This window comes from Sparus aurata, chromosome 22, assembly GCF_900880675.1.
Source record: "Sparus aurata chromosome 22, fSpaAur1.1, whole genome shotgun sequence".
NCBI classification, from domain to species: Eukaryota; Metazoa; Chordata; class Actinopteri; order Spariformes; family Sparidae; genus Sparus; species Sparus aurata.
The window spans coordinates 2100613-2121653 of NC_044208.1; the positions used below are offsets into that span (position 1 = coordinate 2100613).

At 41.3% G+C, this 21041-nt stretch overlaps 1 protein-coding gene across 1 annotated transcript in view; it reads left to right on the forward strand.

Moving 5' to 3' along the window:
* The first annotated feature begins 5266 nt into the window (after positions 1-5266).
* Positions 5267-21041, forward strand: part of LOC115573544 (adhesion G protein-coupled receptor F5-like) — a 71038-nt gene continuing 55263 nt past the window's right edge. The window contains exons 1-7 of the mRNA XM_030404354.1: positions 5267-5398; positions 7061-7137; positions 9714-9858; positions 11213-11316; positions 11445-11496; positions 18724-18876; positions 18969-19133. Of these exons, the coding sequence (XP_030260214.1) occupies positions 11215-11316; positions 11445-11496; positions 18724-18876; positions 18969-19133 (472 nt within the window). The 5' untranslated portion in view covers positions 5267-5398; positions 7061-7137; positions 9714-9858; positions 11213-11214. The remainder of the gene's footprint in view (positions 5399-7060; positions 7138-9713; positions 9859-11212; positions 11317-11444; positions 11497-18723; positions 18877-18968; positions 19134-21041) is intronic.

The window sequence follows — 21041 nt, forward strand, 5'->3', positions numbered from 1 at the left end:
TAAAAAACAGAAAAGTGTGGTGTGCAAAAGTATTCACCCCCCTGAGTCAATACTTTCACATTTCGCTGCGATGACAGCTGCAAGTCTTTTAGGGTAAGTCTCTACCAGCGATGCACATATAGAGACTAAAATATTTGCCCATTCTTCCTTGCAAAATAGCTCAAGCTTAGTCTGACTGGATGGAGAGTGTCTGTGAACAGCAATTTTCAAGTCTTGCCAGAGATTCTCAATTGGATTCTGGACTTTGAATGGGCCATTCTAACACATGAATATGCTTTGATCTAAACTATTCCATTGTAAGTTTGACTGTATGTTTAGGCTCGTTGTCCTGCTGGAAGGTGAAACTCTGCCCCAGTCTCAAGTCTTTTGCAGACTCTAACAGGTTTTCTTCCAAGATTATCCTGTATTTGGCTCCATCCATCTTCCCATCTTCCCTGTCCCTGCTGAAGAAAAGCATCCCCACAGCATGATGCTGCCACCACCATGTTTCACAGTGGGGATGGTGTGTTCAGTTTTCTGCCACACATAGCATTTTGCATTTAGGTCAAAAACTTCAATTTTGGTTTCATCTGACCAGAGCACCTTCCTCCACATGTTTGTTGTGCCCCCCACATGGCTTGTGGCAAACTGCATGGCTTTGTTTCAACAATGGCTCTCTTCTTGCCACTCTTCCAAAAAGGCCCGATTTGTGGTATGCATAACTAATAGTTGTCCTGTGGACAGATTCTCCCTCTTGGCTGCTTCTCTGATCAATGCTCTCCTTGCCCAGCCTGTCAGTTTAGGTGAAAGGCCATGTCTTGGTAGGTTTGCAGTTGTGCCATAGTCTTTCCATTTTCAGGTGATGGATTGAACAGTGCTCTGTGAGATGTTCAAAGCTTGGGATATTTTTTCATATCCTAGCCATTCTTTAAACTTCTCCACAACTTTATCCCTGACCTGTCTGGTCTGTTCCTTGGGCTTCATGATGCTGTTTGTTCACTAATATTCTCTAACAAACCTCTGAGGCCTTCAAAGAACAGCTGTATTTACACTGAGAATAGATTACATACAGATGGACTCCATTTACTAATTAGGTGATTTCTGAAGGCAACTGGTTGCACTGGATTTTTTTTAATGGTATCAGAGTAAAGGGGGTGAATACTTTGCACACCACATTTTCCTGTTTTTTATTTGTAAAAAAAAAAAATTAAAACCATGTATCATTTTCTTTCCACTTCACAATTATGCACAACTTTGTGGTCTATCACATAAAATCTGAACAAAATACATTTACATTTGTGGTTAAAACATGACAAAATATGGAAAAGTTCATGGGGGGTGAATACTTTTGCAAGGCACTGTAGCTAGCACTCAAAGAAAGAAAGGTTAGCAGATGATTTTTAGCTAAGTTTAGCAAATGTATTTTAGATGGGCTTCAAGAAAAGATTCAATGGCACAATTATACTACTGAGTCTGCTGTTTACAGACCACGACACACACCTCACACTCTAACCCTAACACACGTAACATACATACTGTGGAAAAATAAGATCCTGTTTACACAAAGGCAAAACTCAGATATTTCCACGTGGTTTTGCCTATTTTACACGAAAACCCCAATTTTATCACAGAAAATTATTATTTCTAAAAACTCTGGCTATTGACAGTATTAATCCTGGACCTGTCCTGTAGACCCGTTCGCAATTTGGCGTTGGGGGAATTTCTCACTTGAACTGAGTAAGTGGGTCCCTAGACATGAAAAATCACAGAGGTTCTCATCTGCCATAGTGCCAGGAATTGCGCAATGGTCTAATCAAATATGGCCGCCATCAGCTTATGATGAAAATCTATCTTTTTTGTTTCTGAATGTTTATACACATGTAATACCTGCATTTTGACTAATTATGGTATGAGGAATTCATTTCTGCCATTGATATGACCATATTGGGTGATTTTGACCTTGAAAGGTCATGGTCAAGGTCATTTTCCTATTCTGAAGAATCTCAAAAACATTGTAAATGTGAACTAACTGAAATTTACAGTCTGCCCTTATACTGCGTATTTGTACAACACTAGACAGAGTTCACAGGAAATAAGCGGACAAGGTAAAACTTTTTTGTATGTTACCAGGAGTATCAAAAGATTTCTAAGGTTGCTAAAGTTTTCACAAGTTGAATCAGGACTTTCTGGCGTTTGAGAAGGTGTGAAGTGAAGAGAGAGCTCTGCCATTTCTTTAGAGTTTGGCAGGAAGTGGTGGCAATCATCAAAAATGCTGTAGTCTCTGAAAGAGAAGGAAACTGGAACCGACACATGGTTAATATAAAGGATTCTATGCCAGAATGTTACTGCAAAAACTACCTTCGTCATGGCTCATGGTATCTTGAACAAATCAAGATGCTAGAATTCACACATCCTGAGCCCTACCAGCGCTTGTCTATAGGTCAGTGGGCTGTGCCTGATTGCCCTGGCTGGTTCTGTGCCGTGGGACGTGAAATGACGGTCAAGCAGACCATTCAGCGAGTGTGGAAGGGTCCTGGAGGTCACTATGTAATAGGAACCACACACAATGCAAATGCTGTAACAGAGTTTGAGCTCTTGTTCCATGAGATTGGGATGATCACTAATATCCTTAACTTTCTCACAAACAGCCACACTTTGAAACAGACAGAATGCCATCTCCAGCATGCACTGAGAACCACTCGCTACCTTACATTCAACCAAAATGTTTAAAAACTGCTGGACTTTGTGCTAGACTGGCTGAATCCATACTCAGTGACATTCAGTGTGCCTGTTCCACTGCACAATCTGCCCACCAAGCAGACTGTTGACCGAGGTGTCGCTCCTCGCTTGCTCAACTGTCTCCAAATGGGAAGCACGTCTACTGCTCGTACAGGCAGGAGAGGTTGGTTTAGAAGACCAGGAAAATTAGCACAACTGTATCAAAGAGAAAACTACCTCAGTTCATGAACAATCACAGAAGACACCGACAATCAGTATAAAAGAGCAGAAGTTTGTCTTATCCAAAGACATGGCCGAGGCACATTATGGATTATGGACATTGCTAAGGAGCAGGGCATGAGTATCCGGCAGATACTTTCTCATGATGTGCTTTCATCATCTCCCCTGTTTGATGGTGACCTTCAAGCTCATGCCAACAAGTCAAAACTTGTCAGTGAGATTGAGCCTCAACTTGATCTCACCCAATGGAGGTCTGAGTCTACTCATGCCACTCATGTTGTGGTAGACTTCATGTCGAAGATGCGGCAGATGCCTCTAGCACAATTCCTCTCTTTAGGTGCTGTCATCAATGCCAACATCAGCTCAACATCATCCCTCTGCCAAGAGCCGGAGTTCATCCATCTTGTACTAGATTCCTACATCGAGATGTGACTCTTACAGTCTCAATAACAGGCATCGATATCATTGGCAGAACAGACACACACCCATCCCTCAGAAAGTGAACTTTGGAGAGGCAGACACCTTGACAGAGAAAGATGCAGTGTTGGCTGAGAAGAACATGGTGCATGTCTTGGCTAGGGCCAGGTCAACTCAACAGCTAAGACATTTGATGACTTCAAGGTAGAAATCTACACCGGAGGAAGTGCTAGAATTGATGCTCTCCCTCCCGAAAGTAGTGGGATCAGAGGCCACATCCAACGAGAGGCTTTTCTTTTTCTTTTGACTTTCTGGTTCATACGGCATGCCACTTGCTTGCAACAGCCAAGGATCCCAAAGCAAGACTAGAGCCAACAGAACATGGATGGAAGGAGCACTTTGGCACACTCCTGCCATCAAAATGTCTGAAGCCATTACCACCAACCTTATTGCTCACAGTATGTAAGTGTGCAGACAAATGTGACAATGGCCTATGTGGCTGACGTGCTGCTGGAGTTTCATGAACCGTATTCTGCCATGGAAAAATCATCCTGTAAAAACCATCCCACTAACTTGCATGCACACGACTTTGACACTGCCATTTCAATGACAAGATGATCCTTAATGTTACAAAACGATATTAGCAATGAATGTTAAATGTCAGATTCAGTAGAATTAGATTATTACATCTGGTTTTTATTCCTAATAATGGCCAAGTTATGGCCAAGGTCTTCAGAATAGGAAAATGACCTTGACCATGACCTTTTAAGGTAAAAAATCACCCAATATGGTCATAATAATATCAGAAATGAATTAGTCTAAATAATAAGTCTAAATAGAGGCATTACATGTGTATTTACATTCAGAAACAAAAAAGTTGGATTTTCATCATTGCCGATGGTGGCCATATTTGATCTGACAATTATGTATTTCGTGGCACTATGGCGGACGAGCACCTCGGTGATTTTTCATGTCTAGAGACCCACTAACTCAGTTCAATTTAGAAATTCCCCCAACACAAAATTGCGAACAGGTCTACAGGCCAGGTACTGGATTATATAGTCTGATTTACAGGATAACAGAAGTAGATGTCCATAAACCCCTCTGTAATTATTTTCCCATCTAATATGACAGCAAAATGAAAAAATATTTTGAGCCTGGCTTTTTCACTTGATCTGTGTCATGACTCTGGGTTTATGTCTCTGTATTCTTGTGTTGTGTGTCTTGTGTCTCATGTTTTGATTTTCCATGCCCTCTTGTGTCATGTGTTCTTTAAGTTCTCCTGTGTATTTTCCTAGTTGCAGTCTGTCTCCCTCTGTCTGTCAGTGTTTTGTCCTCCATGCTCCTCCCTCTCGTTACCTCACCTGGGCTCCTCTCTCCTCACCTGTTCCTTGTCTGGTCATTAGTCTGTGTATTTAGTCTGTGAATCCCCTGCACTCCTTGTCCGTTCATTGTCTCTGCCAGTGTCTGTTCATGTCCATGTTCCTGCCTTGCCTCCTCTCGTGTCTCATGGTATGTGTTGGATTTTGAGTTTTGCAATCTGCATTTTTGATTTTGTACTTTGTCCTTTTGTTTGCACTTTGTTTAGCTCTCTTGGTTGCTACTTTGCTTTTGTCTCGTTTTTGGTCTTGCTCCTTTTTGGTTTTTGTACTTCAGCTTTAGTTTTATTAAAGCTCGCCTTTTGTTCCCCTCATTGCTGCCTCTTGTCCTCTGATTATCTGCGTTTGGGTCCAACTCCTATATTTCCATAGTTCTTCCCTTTAACCCCCCGCCCTGACAATCTGATTTTGTTTTTTAAAACGTATGCAAATTTGCGCATTTTTCATGAAATAAGGCCTCATTTGCATATTTAAACATTAAAATACAAAAAACTGGCAATATATTTTTTCTTAGCTTAACATGAATAAGGAACTGAGAACATTTCATGGTGATATGTTCGCTTGAGGAGCGGTTCACCATTACTCTCCTGCCTGTCAGGTCGCACTCAGGGATCGACATTTTTTGTCTGGCATGACAGCGACGCGCAGGAGGTGCAGCAGCTAATGTGAGTAGTTCAAAAACCTTCTTTTTCATAAACTCTGTGTACACAAACAATGTTCTCAATGCTCGTGTTCATGAGTAGAGACCCTGGTGATGCTACGAGCAAAGCTTCATGTTGTGTCGAGCCTTCTTAGTGTTCTAAAAATAGCTATTTTGATGCTAGCGTGTCATGCCCCTAGCTCTCCTGTTCAAAATTAACGTGCCCAAAACCGAAACTACGGTAAATCTTAAAGTGCCTCTTTCGTCGTAATTATGCTTTCACACAAAGGTTTGACTCATATTCAATCCCAAATAAAGCCTCGGTTGCTTTTTGGCTAGAGTTTCGCTTAAAACCACTCACATTCCTAGTAACCTTCACTAAACTTAATGATGTTGACCTCTTAGAGTGCTATCAATGGCATACATTAGTTCCTTATGCCCAGAAGCTTGGAAATACATATTTGATTTACATTTCTATCACATTTAGATCCTAAGATACACACATTTACAATTTTGTGCATGAAAATGACATATTACAGAGGTCAATGACCTCTAGTTGACCTCAGAGGTCAAACTAAGAATGCCTCCACATCTTAAATTAAAGCTTATGTCATCAAGAACAAACCCTGAAAGTTTCATGCTTCTTTCACAAAAAGCAAGAATATTGAGCTTAACAGCTCCACTATAATGACAGTGTTGCTTCATGAGATAATAAAAAAAAAAAAAAAACGTTAAAATGATTTGAGCTTCATAACTGTTTTCTTATACTTATGTCTCTAGCAATGAACACTTGATTAAATGATCACTATGGCTAAACCATACAGAACATATGTTTTCCTATTCTACTTGCTATCTTGGGAGGACAGCCTTGGATTAAATTAAATCTAGATATGATGGATTTATGTAGCGTAACAGTATTTTTTACAGGGTATAGAAACCGAGGTTTATACTGAATCAGAACTGTGGTTTAAACCACAGCCTATAAGGACACAGCAATGGGGCTTCCCCAAACAACACTGGTTTAAACCTATGCTGAACCTTCAAATGCAGCTAAACTAATGACATCAGGCCCAGGTATTTCTTAGGCCTGGCAATGCCCTTGAAACAAGCAGATACAGTCACTCAGTGATTTGTTAATTTTTAACATGGGAAATGGGGAAATGGGAAAATCCCTAACACCACCAACCAACAAAAAGTCCATGTAGATGTCCTGAGGGACATTGTTGCTGAGTGACTGCTTGACATGCACTGTTGAGCTACGGTCTGCTGTTAACTGTTGAGAGTCTTGCTTAAGTTCAGTAAATATTAATTAATATTATTAATATTTTTTAATTTAGGTATTAAAGAATTGCACAATGAAAGTACAATAACTGGGGTTCTTGTCTGTTACACCTTACTTATGCTATCATTTTACCTTTTAACTGAATGCTCTCCTTGTAAATAGTTGTGATAGAATAATTTCTGGAAACCTGTTAATCCATTTTCCCCTGTGATTATATAATCTTTGTTTTACACAAGAAGATAACTGATAAAATCAGACAGGGAAGCAGAGGGAATACGAAACCTGTTGAACTACTGCCAGCATTGTGTGTGGCTTACTATATTTCAGGAAGTTTTTTCACGCAAGCAGGTTTCCCATAGTTCCACATACGGGCTAACAGCCACTCCACTACTCTTCACTCTACAGGCTTCTGTAATGAAAGGTGTTTACTGAATACAAGGAGGACAATTACACAGCAGCAGAGAGTTGAAAACAGAGCAATGGTAAGAAAGTTGGCTGATTTTCATGTCTGAGAAAATGCTCAGTTGTTGAGACTATATTGAATAGGTTTCTCAATGAGGGAGCTGATTGTTCACTTTGTGATCCCTTTTCTGGTTATTCTATTGTGCCTTTTCAACAATCCATAGCTTTATACATTCTGTGTGTTAGCATGTAAAATTATTGGGATTACAGTGAAATAATTTTCCCTTATCATCAATCTGTTTGCTTTGACTTTTCTGCATCTTTGTCTACTTAAGCTGCACAGTATTGGCGGAGTGTTTTTCTGTGAAATTGTTGTACATTATTGGCTTATGTTTCCATGCAGTGTGTATTGTCAAGGGTAATACAAATCATACATAATCATGGTTTGACATTGAAGTGGGTCAAATGGAAATCACAATGATTTGTCTTTGGAATTCAGCTTGTGTTCCTGTAAGATAGAAAGTACTCATATAGAGAGTTTGATATATGTGATAGTTCGGCAAGTTGACTTAACACATGTTTATCATTACCAGTTATGTTTTTCACATTTAAGTCCATTTATGAATCTGGCAGAAGTAAAGGTGCTGTTTGCATAGTACTGACACTAAAAACAAAAACAGTACATTCAAATAATTGAATTGAGCATATAAAATGTGGTTTACTAATGTCTCAGCTCAAAGTGACAGTGTGCAATTATGAATGTATCTGAATATGTTAAATCTAATCAATCATAAAATGAAAAAATATGATTAAAATAAATACAATCCAAGGGTACGTCAGAGTTCAGACTCTATCATGAATTCTTGTAGTAATTCTCTACTCTACATAGACATAAGCCTAAGAACTTACTCAGCCCATCGAGATTCATTTGTTTTCCGCATGAGAATTTTTTCGCATTATGCAATGTGTGACTACCAAAAGTCACCATTCACCTAGCCTACCTGCATCAAGGCCGTAAATAGTGCTTATTGTGCAAGATAATTGCTTGCCTTGCAATAGCCAAGGACCTGCAGGTTTCTTTTATCTTTCTGAGATAGAACTATCGTTTTTGAAGCCTTAATTTTGTGACAGAGTGCATTTTTTTTCCATAGTTGGATTACAGGGTAGAGCCTCCATTAAAACTCATTACTATGCTACTATCATGATTGATTTTCACCGTGGTAGCCACACCCTATAGAAGGGTTCCTCAATTCATTTGTTCTTTTTAATTGAGCTTGTAGCATTTCAAGTAGGAAAAGTACTATAAAAAGGAAGCTATTATTGCTGTTGCTGTAAATAGTATTATCATCATCACAACAAGATACAAATGGGCAAAAATAAATAGATGCTCACTCACCATTCAGTAAAGGAAGTGACAGTGATGGGATGAGACAATCTTTATGACTTAACAGCGCTCATACAACTTTAATTCTTCTGGTTGCTGTTAGCCAACAGTGGCACATGCTTTCAAAGCTACAAACCTGTTTTCTTGTTTTTTTTCTCATTATGACTTAAAACTTCAGCAGCCACATTGCTGTACACTCTTTGATCAACTCAGCATCAGTAAATAGCTTTTTAGGTTTTCCATGAAACGTGCAGTGGTGCAGCTGTTGCACTTTCTTGTGCCAATGCAGATTTATTCATAGTAGAAACAGACTGCTTGTATGATGTTGGCATGTTAGTTGTTTTGTGTTTAAGATCTGATGATAAAAAAACAATAGTCAAGTCAGATTTAAATTGATGATTACGCTGATTGGTCTTGGGTTTCTTCGAACTTCATGGATCATTTCCTGTTTTCCCCAAGAAACATTTCTTATTTCCTAGCTAAATTTCAAATTTTCCTTATGCTTATATGATAATTGGTGATAAGTGCAAGGATTGATGGAGGCCATGGTCTTTGTATGTAAGTGAGTCAGTTCAATTTAGAATGGAAAAAGCTTCTCGGATGAGAGGTGAAACATCTTCAACTGAAAGTCCAGTTGCTTACGATACAGCAGAATTAGAATAACTACGATCTGGGTGACTGAGAACCTTCAACAAGTAACAGTCTTCCAAATACTGTACTACATAGTCCTGTAACATCAATATGAAAATTCATAATTTCTTTAAGTGAACACTCAATAAAACTTGTTAGCCTTTCATTGCATGTTGTAACTGTTAGGGTTCCCTAATCTAGTGCCACAGGGACTGATAACCAAATACAGTTCAACGATGATAGAAGTGAGGGGAAGTTTGCCAAGACTGAGGAATGTAGTTTGCCATGTCTTGAGAACATTTCTGTAGGTCACAACAGAGACAGATTATTTTTTCCAAACAAATGAGTACTTAAAGCATGTGACATCAGTTCATTTTTGATGTCACATATGCTGCACCTTCGCAAGCCAGATGGTTTTCTCACACTAATTGCTTTTGAAAACTTATTGACATAACAATGGTGAAAATACATCATGTCTTTGTGCTGTGTTAAATCACTGCCCAAATCGTACATCTTCAAGTGTACACTCAAGTACATTAAATTGTGTGTGCCACTGGAAATACACACATGACTAAATGTATTCACTGAAGGATATTTTTAAATATATTCATCCATTTCTAACCCACTTCCAATTCCGAACAGGTCTACATTTCGACATCTTAAAAAATTAAATCCTCAGCTGGTGTGCCATTCAAGCAACACTGGATCTTGTTGACTTTCACCAATATGTGGACGCCCCTCTGTCAAATGCAGTTTTAGTTACCTTGAAAGGGGAAAGCCATTAAAGGTGTGTATATTTAACAAAATGAGTTTTTTGTTTATTGTCTCTATATGAACAATACATTCTTTTTTCACACATGGATATAATTCATGAGCACAAGTAGGCTCAGACATCTTTGTATCCTTGGGTTCATGCAGGTAATGAAAAAATATGTAACTTAGCTACCTCTAATGTTACCTGGTTGTGCTGATTTGCTGAATTTTTGCTGTATTTAGGGCATATCCCACTCTCCTGACTGACATCTAAAGTCTGACATTGTAATGAGAGATGTCACTAGACTTAATGTTGGCAATGTAACATTGTGTAATTACATTTCTTTAGGTTCACTTTTCTACTGATGTTGTGTCAACTATATGTGTCAACTATAGGGGTGTACACATGCACACACAAATGCAACTATGTAATTGAAAATATTAAAAACTGTAAAAACAAAAAAATAAACAACATATATATATATCTTTATATATATATATATATATATATATATATATATATATATATATATATATATATATATATGTATATATAGGCAGAAGTAACTAATGAATGGACTCATGACCAAAGTGCTGAAATTACAGTGGCATCAAAGCAACAGCTAACAATGGCCATGATGCAACTGGTTGATTGCCTGTTAATGGCTATGTTAAGACTGCAAGTAAATAAGCATATTAATGTATCAGTAACTACATACTCAGATGACGCAGCTTACAGACGTGGGAAGAGAAGTGGAGATTCTAAAATCAATGTAGCTACAATATGCAAAAAAACTGCAGTCTGAACATAACCAACATGATTTAAGTGATATAAGGGATTTAAGGAACTATCTTAAGAAACCACCCAGACAGATATTGTTCCGATCTAATCACGGCATTGTCAGGCTTAATTTCCCCACAATGATCACTGGGGGTGCTGCTACAAAAAAGATACAAAATACATACCTAAAATCTATATATACATTTCTCAGCAAAACCTTTTACATTTCAGCCAGCCTTTACAAAACGTAATTGTATCAGTAGAATTCTAAGAAAAATGTCCTTTAGAAGAATTCATTCCCATCAGTGTATCTGGTGCAGGCAAGGTTTAAGTCGATGGTTAAAAATGTGGACCAGCTCCAAAGCCACATGAGGAATTTATCCGAGAAAACTGGTAAATATGAATAGCATAATCAATGACATAATCATTAATTGAAGAAACCCTCAGGGCATTAATAATTAGCTACACTTTAATCAGTTCAGTAGTAGATGTCAGAGTTGAGAGCATTGTGTGAAGTTCTGCACCCATTCTTTGTGTTCTAATAAAAACAAGATGGTATAAAACAATGCCACGATTAAATATTTTTTTCCCTCTCCTTTCTCAAAAGGAATGGCAATATCTAAGAATGGCTTGTCCATTGTTGCCCTTCTAGTGACACTTACTATTTTGGAAACAGGCAACATCATTCAATATTCAAGTCCGGCAGTACTGGTATGTCCACTGTATTTATGATACTGAACAGAAAATATGGGCCTTGTGCCTGATGACAGGTCTTGTTAAAAAGCACAAAGCATTTATTTGATCCTGACATCTGTTTTTTTTTTTTTTTTTTGTCTCAGGTAAACAATGAGCAAGAACATGTTCCACCTCACACCACGGAGAAAAGGAATGGTTAGTCTGATTATTAAAATGATTGGAAATTATATTAAAATAGTTTTGAATTTTGGGATATATTTATGATGAAAAGATGGATGGCACTTTCATAGCTATGCATTTCACTAGCAAGGAACACACCTTCAACAAGATACGCTTAAACGATTTATTATGAAAGAAAGAGAAAACAAAACGTTGAAGATCTTAGTTCTTCGAGCTCTTCGAGTGCGTTGTGGGGAAGTTCTGTAGAGAATCCGCCGCCGCACTCGGGCAGCGACGGACCCCCTCGTGGTCCTACGAAGGAGAGGAAAGAAAAGAAGAAACAGGGAGAGAGAAATTGGGTTGGGGGGAGGGGCGCAGAATACGAGAGCGAAGACGAGGAGAGGGTCAGGTGGTTATTTATAGGAATATCAGAAGTTGGCGCTGTTGAGGTGTGGTCCTGCTCCTGAAACTTTGCCATATAAGCTTCAATTCACTAGCAAGGACCACACCTTCAACAAGATACGTTTAAACGATTTATTATGAAAGAAAGAGAAAACAAAACGTTGAAGATCTTAGTTCTTCGAGCTCTGCGAGTGCGTTGTGGGGAAGTTCTGTAGAGAATCCGCCGCCGCACTCGGGCAGCGACGGACCCCCAAAAACCTCCAATCATTTAAGATGAGATTGTGCGGATCTGAGATCTTTGAGATCTGAACGGATGTAGTGGTGAAACGTTTGGGAGGACCAGCGGTCCATGGGCCGCATGAAGTGTTCTGGGATGCCTTTACGGGAGGCTGAAGTGGCAGCTTCAATCCTGAAGGAGTGTCCAGAGTAGTTAACAGGTAAAACACCAGACAACGAGAGCACGTGGCGAAAGTGATTGTGGAACCAGATTTGAGTAGCCATTGTCCGGATTCGGAGATGAAGAGACAATCTGTCATAGTTATGTTCTGACATTTGCAGAATTGCAAAAAGTTAGCAATGGTTTGGAAGGATACGGTGGTGATTGGACCTTAGAGTAGAAGATGTGTGTAGGCGGACCAGATCGATTGGTTTTAGTTAGCTTTAAATAGAAAACAATGGTCTGAAAAGCGAGACGAGTCTGAAATGCATGCATGGCGGCTTTGGTCGATGTGAATGGTTGAGGTGGTGAATTCGGAGCACCTGAGGAAAGCGAAAAGCAAGCAAGAACATGGCTTCCAGGGTTCGGGCGACTCGCGGAGTGCCATACCTGGAACGGATAGTGTGGAGGCAGATTAACTGCAAGTCGGCAGAGAGAGGAAGTTGGTGAGGGCTTGACGAACCACTAACGAACTGCCGGTTATTGTCTTAGAAAAGAAGCTGATACCCCTAAGGTAAGCTTGATGATGTGATTAATTTTCATGGTGGAATGGGCGTGAGTACTGAAAGAAGTAGCGATGATGAGATTGAATGACGGAAAGGTTGTGTTGTTTTGGTCGTGAAAGTAATGGAAGCTTTCCAAGCTGTCCAGGAGGAAGAGAGGGTCGAGGGTGATAGGCTGTTGATGATGGAGCTCTGGGAGTCGCTTGTCAGGGGTATTTACGCTGGATTTACAAGTTGAATGTCGACGCCCGACTGGCGTAGGGAAGGCATCTGTGTGAGGTGCCAAGCTTCTGAACTTCTGGCATTCATTAGCGAGCTTTGAGGGCGATTCTGCCGCAAACTATCTTCCATTGTAGAAACCCCCCAAAACCGGCCTAAGGAGCAGCATCGATGTACAGATGGATGTCGTGCGGGTGAGTCGGTTGGTCGTCGTAAAAGAAAATGATTCCGTTCCAATTGGTGAGAAGGTTGAGTCACAGACGGTTTTCGGCAAGGCTCGAGCTATCCATGGAGATGGAGGTCAAGAGTGATGGGACGGAAGAAGTGATGGATGGTAGGTTGGAGATAAAGGCTCGCCCTTGGGGGATGATGCGTAAGGTGAAGTTGATGTGGCCCAGAAGGGACAGAAGTTGACGTTCGGTGCGGCGTGGGGCGCAGAAGAAGGTTCGGTTGAGCTTTCCGACCAGGAATGAAGTCTAAAACTTGTTTGTGTCAAGAATGATTCCGAGAAACTCAAGGGATGTGGAGGAGCCCTCTGTTTTCTCTGTGACGATGGGACCCCAAGGTCGGAGAAGACTGAAGTCAGGGTAACCATGCCGGAAGCGGGTGGCGATGAGGTGGGGGTAAATTGTTAGACTGGATCCAGCTGAGGGCTTCAGGTGCGGTGTCGAAGAGTTTACGCTGCTTTGCAACCAAAGGTGAGCCTAACGGCGAAGTAATATGTACCACGCCAGTGGATGTTGAAGAAACGGCAGACGTCGGAGTGAATAGGGAGGACTTTGAAAGCACTGGTCTGTTCCTGGACCTTCCTTAACTTCCTTAGCGAGCGTGCGGTCAACTGAATCTGCCTGGTTATGGTCGACTGAGAATTTTTTATTTCGAAAGAGATAGAGGATAGTGTCTTCTTCTTCAAGTCTTTTATGAGGACTAGCTTTGGCGGGGTAGGTTGTACGGGCATTCGTGGTGGGCGTGGGCCCCGCCGCAGAAGGAGTTAACGTGGAGGAAGCAGCACTGGAACACGGTGCATCTGGTACTGTTGAAGCCGTTGCGAATCGAACGACCTCCTTGGTGCATGACGGGCCTGCCTTACTTATCTACGCCGTTGATTACAGGAAAGATGACAGAAGGGGTAGATGACATCTATTCTGGAGGTATGGGTGCTGGTGGAGCTGCCGACGACAGGCGAGAGAAGGCGGAAGCTCTCGTTTGGTTTATTTGTGCGGCTCAGTGTGGGTAGCTGTGTATAAAGTGAAGTTAGTGGTTGCCTGCTGACGGGAAAGAATGGGTGCTGGCATCCCGGTGCCGATGACCCCAGCCGACATGAGCTGTTGGGACTGATGGGGCTGGGAGATGGAAGCTCCCTGCATCCCTGCATAGGGCGCTGGCACCCGGTGCCAGGAGCCTTGGTTGAAGCGAGGTGCTGTGGTTGCTGGAATTAGGCGGCAGAGGGCGCTGGCATCCCGGTGCGAGGAGCCCCGGTTGAAGCAGTCTGCTGTGGTTGCTGGAAATAGGCGGCAGAGGGCGCTGGCATCTCGGTGCCAGGAGCCTTGGTTGAAGCGAGGTGCTGTTGTTGATGGAAACAGGAAGCAGAGGGCGCTGGCATCCCAGTGCCAGGAGCCCTGGTTGAAGCAATCTGCTGTGGTTGCTGGAAATAGGCGGAAGAGGGCGCACGCATCTTGGTGCCTGGAGCCCCGGTTGAAGCGAGCAGCTGTGGTTGTTTGAAACCAGAGGGCGCTGGCATCTTGGTGCCAGGAGCCCCGGTTGAAGCGAGCTGCTGTGGTTGCTGGAAACGGGAAGCAGGGGGCGCTGGCATCTCGGTGCCAGGAGCTCCGGTTGAAGCGAGTTGCTGGAAACGGAAAGCAGAGGGCTCTGGCATCTCGGTGCCATGATCAGAATCAGAATCAGGATCCTTTAATGTCCCGCAGACGGGGTAATTTGTTTGTCGCAGCAGCAGAATATTACGAGAACAGAGCGATAGCAAAATAGACAATAGAATAGACGCTATAATTAAAAAGGGAAAGAAAATAGAATCGAATCGACGTATATACATATTTACATGATGTAGTGCAAGAATGGACAGTAATTTGAAGCGGGCTGCTGTGGTTGCTGGAAACAGGAAGTGGAGGGCACTGGCATCTCGGTGCCAGGATCCCCGGTTGAAGCGAGCTGCTGTGGTTGCTGGACACAGGAAGCAGGGGGCGCTGGCATCTCGGTGCCAGGAGCCCCGGTTTTAAGCGAGCTGCTGTGGTTGCTGGACACAAGAAGCAGAGGGCGTTGGCATCCCGGTGCCAGGAGCCGAGGCTGGAACAGGCTGCTGTGGTTGCTGGAAGTAGGCAGTAGGGGGCACTGGCATCCCTGTGCCAGGAGCCCCCGCAAATGTTAGCTGTGGTGATGGCTGGAACTGGATGGCGGTGAGACTGTGGCGTTTGCCCTCGAGGTTGTAGGTTGCTGTGGCTGATGATGATGATCCTGATGGAAGTTGGAGGGTCCTGGAATCGATCTGGGCGCTCCCTCTGGAGTTTAGTGATGATGAGAAGTGGTGGCGGAAACTCTGGAGTTGTTTGATCTGGCAGAGGATCTCTGTCTCTGCTTTTGCTGCGGCTCTTTCTGTTTTCTTTGGGCTGTGTTATTTGATTATACTGTCCCTTTAACAAGAGCGTCGACGTCACTGCCTGTAGGGGTGTGCGTGATGATGTCCCCCGGAAGCGATCTGGTGTTGACGGAATGAGTGGCCATGAGTTTTTTTTTTCTTTTGTTTTTTTTTTCTTTTCAAAGATTGGCTGTTGTGATGCTACAACTGGATGACAGTGGGCACCATGACGTTGCCCTAGGTGTTGTAGGTTGCTGGTGTCGATGATGAAAATCCTGATGGGAATTGGAGGGTCCTGAAATCCATCTGGGCACTCCCTTTGGAGTGGAGTGATGACGAGAGGTGGTAGCAGAAACTCTAGAGTCATTTGATCTGGATGAGGATCTCTGTCTCCACTTTTGCTGCTGCACTTTCTGTTGTCTATGAGCTTTCTGCTGTCTTTGGGCTGTAGTATTTAATTGTACTGTCCCTTTTAACAGGAGCGTCGACGTCGCGGTGTGTTGCGTGCGTCTGATGACGTCACCCGGAAGAGAGCTGGTGTTGACGGAAGAAGCTAACATGCGTGTGGAGAAAGTTTGGCTTTATAGTCCATTCGGTGAAACAGAATTCATTTGTCGTTTAAAGTTTTCTGGGGAGTGGCTACTGTCCAATCGGTGACTGTAGAAGATGAAAGCCGGTCGGGGAACTCACCGGAGCGTGGAGACGTTGAGACCGGCGAGTTGTTCAGCCGGTGTTGGCGGAAAGATGGCGGGAGGCTTCGCTTCTTGAAGGTGAAGGAGTCGGCGAACTGTGGCGAACTGCAATGACGGTGACTTTCTGTTCCGTCCTCTCTTTGCTGCGGAAGAAGGTGGGCTGGGAGACACGGGGGAGATAATCTTGGATGTTGAGGAGAGATGAACCAGGCGGGACGCGAACCATGGATGAGACGAAGTTGGTGCTCTTCGGACTCGCTTGCGCCCTAGCCGGCTGTAGGGCCACTGGAATCAGGGTCTCGGGTACGGAGGTGACGGGAAAGTTGTCGGCTTCAGATGAATGGTGATCCTGATCTCGTCTGAAAGATCGTCCCACGGGGATAGTGATACGAAGTCCATGATGAGGTGAGTAGAGCCTGATGTTGCTCGTACAAAAGTTTGGATGTGCTCGGGCGAGGCGATGTCGCGTGATCTTGTTTCTGGGTGCGAGATCGCAGAATACGAGAGCGAAGACGAGGAGAGGGTCAGGTGGTTATTTATAGGAATATCAAAAGTTGGCGATGTTGAGGTGTGGTCCTGCTCCTGAAACTTCGCCATATAAGCTTCAATAAATGTGAGGTTAAAACCTGGAGATCACCTTAGCTTAGCATGACCTTTCTAGTTAGGGGGAAACAGCTAGTCCGGATTCATGTTTTGTCTGTTAGGATGTTGTAAGGTTGCTGGCAACCAGCATAGTTTCCAGGAAGTGAAGAAATAGTCAGCACAAAACCCTTCCCCCTTTAAAACACAATTAATTTTATCACTGACAATACAGACGTTTTGAGTTTCCCAACCGCAAATCCGTCAAATAATGATGTTTTGGGATGGCGGTCCACCCAACCTACAAAGCTCCCAAAGCGTCAGTCTATGAAGAATTGAGAATGAGACTCAAAAATGTACTTTCTTACAAAGTGGACCTTTAATTAATGTTGTGGTGCAGCATGTTACAGTTTTTCTCGATTGTTTACACACATTTTCTGAAAGCATGCCTCATGCTCTCAGAACTCTACACACAAATCAAAAATCACACACACAATGGGCAAAACCCCTCAATTCTCCTGCAAAAGGAAACTTTACATTCAAAACAATGTTATTTCTTCTCAAAATGGTATTTTGTTTTCAAATGACACACACAAACCATCAAATGAATAGACATTTATAAGAACCAGTTGAACACTGATGTGCTCAATGTAAAACACTATGATGAATGGACAACACTTCTTCTTCAAAGACTTAGGCCTTTTTTGTTCAGTTACACTTACTACAGTCAGTACATACATAAGTGTGTTGTAAAATATTTGAGAATATTGTTTTTATAGTCAGAACACACAAATACACCTTAACAAATATATTTTATTTTTCCCACAAACACAATGTACACAGTGTACATCCCAACTTACACAAAGTGCATATATAACAATATACGGTCTACACACAAAACAACAGAATAATTTACTTTACACAGTTACAGTAAAAAATGAACAAACAAACAAAAAAAACTGTGCAGCATGCTCTCCTCTGTTTCGGTCTGGCCACAGCACCTCATCCACATCACAAGCCATGTTTTCCCTGACCAAGCAGCAAGAGAAACATCACCTATCATGGTGAATCCAGCCATGAAAAGCACCAACTGCTATATATCCACATGCGTCTTCCAGGAGAAAGGGGAATATGGAGGGAGATGAACAACTATAAAGCGTGGGTGGTCAGTGAACCAGTTACAAACCAGAGCAGTCCAGTGGAAACTTACGTTGTCCCAAATGACAACGTACCTGAGCTGATCTGGTGGAATGAGTGTGTTGTGTAGGGTGTCCAGGTGTTTGCCCATTTGATGAGTCAGTGTGCATAGTAGGGCAATTCACTTTAGAATTTTGAATGACAAAGTGTTCTTTGTGAAAGCAAGAGATTTTCTTCATGAAAATTGTGCCAAATGCAGAGAATTGTGTGTAGTGTTTTGAAAAAAGTGTGTTTTAGAACTGCAATTTGAGTGTAATGCAGGAATTGTGCTTGTAGTTCAGCAGAATTGGTTCAGGTGGTTGGTGCATAAGTTACATGTTGTGGTCATTGTGTCTCAAGTACCAATTTTTGTGTGTAAACAATTGAGAAAAACTGTAATAAGTGAGCTGGTAGAGGGATATTTTCAGCTTTGGACAGGGCAAGTGTTCCCCATTTCCTGTCTTTATGCTAAGCTAAGCAAAATGTATCCTGGATATTGATTAATATTTAGCATAAGGAAATTAGTCTTTCTCTCTTGTTTTCTCATCTAACTCTTAGCTAGAATGACATGACGTTTTTTTCCCAAAAGATGGACCTAACAGTCTTCTTATTTGTTTATGCTTAAAAAATTCACATTGTTACTTTTTCTAATTTCAATGTGTGCAGTGCTTACAGGCCAGTGGAATTACATCATTGATGTTGTAGTGAAAGCCTCTAATGTAGAAACATTTGAGCGTTTACTGTCATCCTTGAATGCTACAATTCTTCCCATTCAACTTGATAACAACACAGACATCTCTGACATTAGTGTCGCAACAGGTGAGTGGCAATCATGATGTTCTTGCAACAACTTGATAACAAACATATTATAAAGGATAATACTAATAAACAGTATTCATCTCCTCTGACAGTGTGTTCCTCAACTGGCACTGGCTTCCAGTGTAGATGTGAAGAACAATATGCTTGGCCATACAGCAGTTGTGTCTTATACGGAGCCTGCGATTACATATCCAATGGTATCTGTAAATGCATCAATGCCATTCCAGCTGATGGCCAGTCCTGCCAGCTAATATCAGGTAATTAACTTATAATTTATTATTTAATCTTATCAGAATAACTTCACAGGCTTTTATTTCTTGTCATTGGTATTTACTAGCATTGACCAGGCAGAAAGAGAGTAATAGTCTGCCATGGGTCGATTCAGTGCAATCCAATGCATATTTATTAAACTCAGTAACTATTCATCTTTCCCAGGTGATTAAATACAGCTACAAAACATATTTTTTATATTAACTCATTCTTTTTATCAGATCAAATAACAACTTTTAGCATAAATAAACACACCGCACTTCATCTCAAATCTAAATAACGTATCAATGTCTTTCATCGGCACCCACAGCACACTGTTTTGGTTTAGTTGCAGCAGGCAGATGTTTTTAGTGCAAACATATAAATAAGAAATAACGCACTCAATTTAAGTATATAAGTTCAGTACGGGGTGCCGAATCCCTTTTGTCGTGAATAAACTGACAAAAAACATTTTTAGGAAAAACACATATAGTTTTACATGTAATTCTCCACTTGACCTGACTGTCGACACCTGACCTTGGATGGTTAGAATTAGTCCCCTTGATCATAGAATAACAGTGTATACAGTTATGACATGGTAAATTACAACTGGGGATCTGAGAAATAAAATGATATGTGTTGACTAATGTGAATTCCAGAATACCAATGAAGAAGGGCGTTTCTCCCAAAACATCCGTGTCTAGAATAAACAGTTTGATAGGAGTGTTGTCCTTTTGTTTTCTCTCTTTTGTATATACACATAGAACACATAAAAAACCCAATGTACACTACCATTTCAGCACCAATCCAAAAGCAAAGATAGCTTATGAATAAAGTGGAGAGTTTAGGCCCAATCCCATTTCTAAATTTGGGTCCGACTTCTTGTTTTCGAGTGAACCCTTTATCCCTCAGAACAGTGTTAGAAGAGGTCGGGGCTGAAATCTTCCCCAATGAAATGGGACAATCACAACCAAGAGCATCGTCAGCAGACTGATTGAGAGTGTCTTATGCTTGTTTTAAAGCAAAGGACCATAATACATTGAAATGGACAGTTGTTGTACTTCAGTTTGAAGTGTGCCTCTGAAAAGTCTCTGTTTGAAAGGTCTTGTAGACCTAACACTTCGCTCTACCCCTCTATCTCAACAAGAACTAAATGCTTGGGGCAAGAGGTGTATTGTGATGGAGCCTAAGGAGCTACATAGCCAGATTATGCTCAGGAGTTGGTAGTCTGTAAAACACAGCTAATTGTGCTCTACACAAAAGCAAATGTTGCTCCAGATCTACTGAATGTGTTTGTGAATGTTTATGCTGCCCCCAAGTGATTCAAAATGTAATTGTCGTTTTAAAAATAATTTGCATGGCAAAGCAAAGGCTCAGGTCATTAAAAAACAAATGTATAAATTAATGTATAGAAAAGATAGAAACAAATAAGGAGGTTTACATTACACACACTGTAAAAAAATCCTGTTGTTTTTATGGAAAAAAGCTGGCAGCTGAGTTGTCAGAATAATTATGTATAAAATACAGTAAAACTGTAAACATCTTTAAAGAACAACCTGTACATTTTACAGTTTAAGTGTGTTGAAACCAGTAAATCATACAGCCCTTTTCTGCTGAATTAGCATGACCACAGTGCTATTAAACTAATTCTTTCATTAAAATGTATTTGCAATTGTCGCTTATTTTACATTGAATCCCATTTAATTTAACTCAAAAGTACCAAACAAATTACATACATTAACTGTAGAAGCCTCTGTATAAGACTGATTCTTTTTTGCAAATTTTACTCAAACATTGTGTATAATGTATATATTATTATATAATATACAGCTTTAAACTGTAATATTTACAGGTAATTCTGTACAGTTGTTTCTGGGGTCTCTCCGACGGGCAGAAATTTTAAATCCCAGTTAATG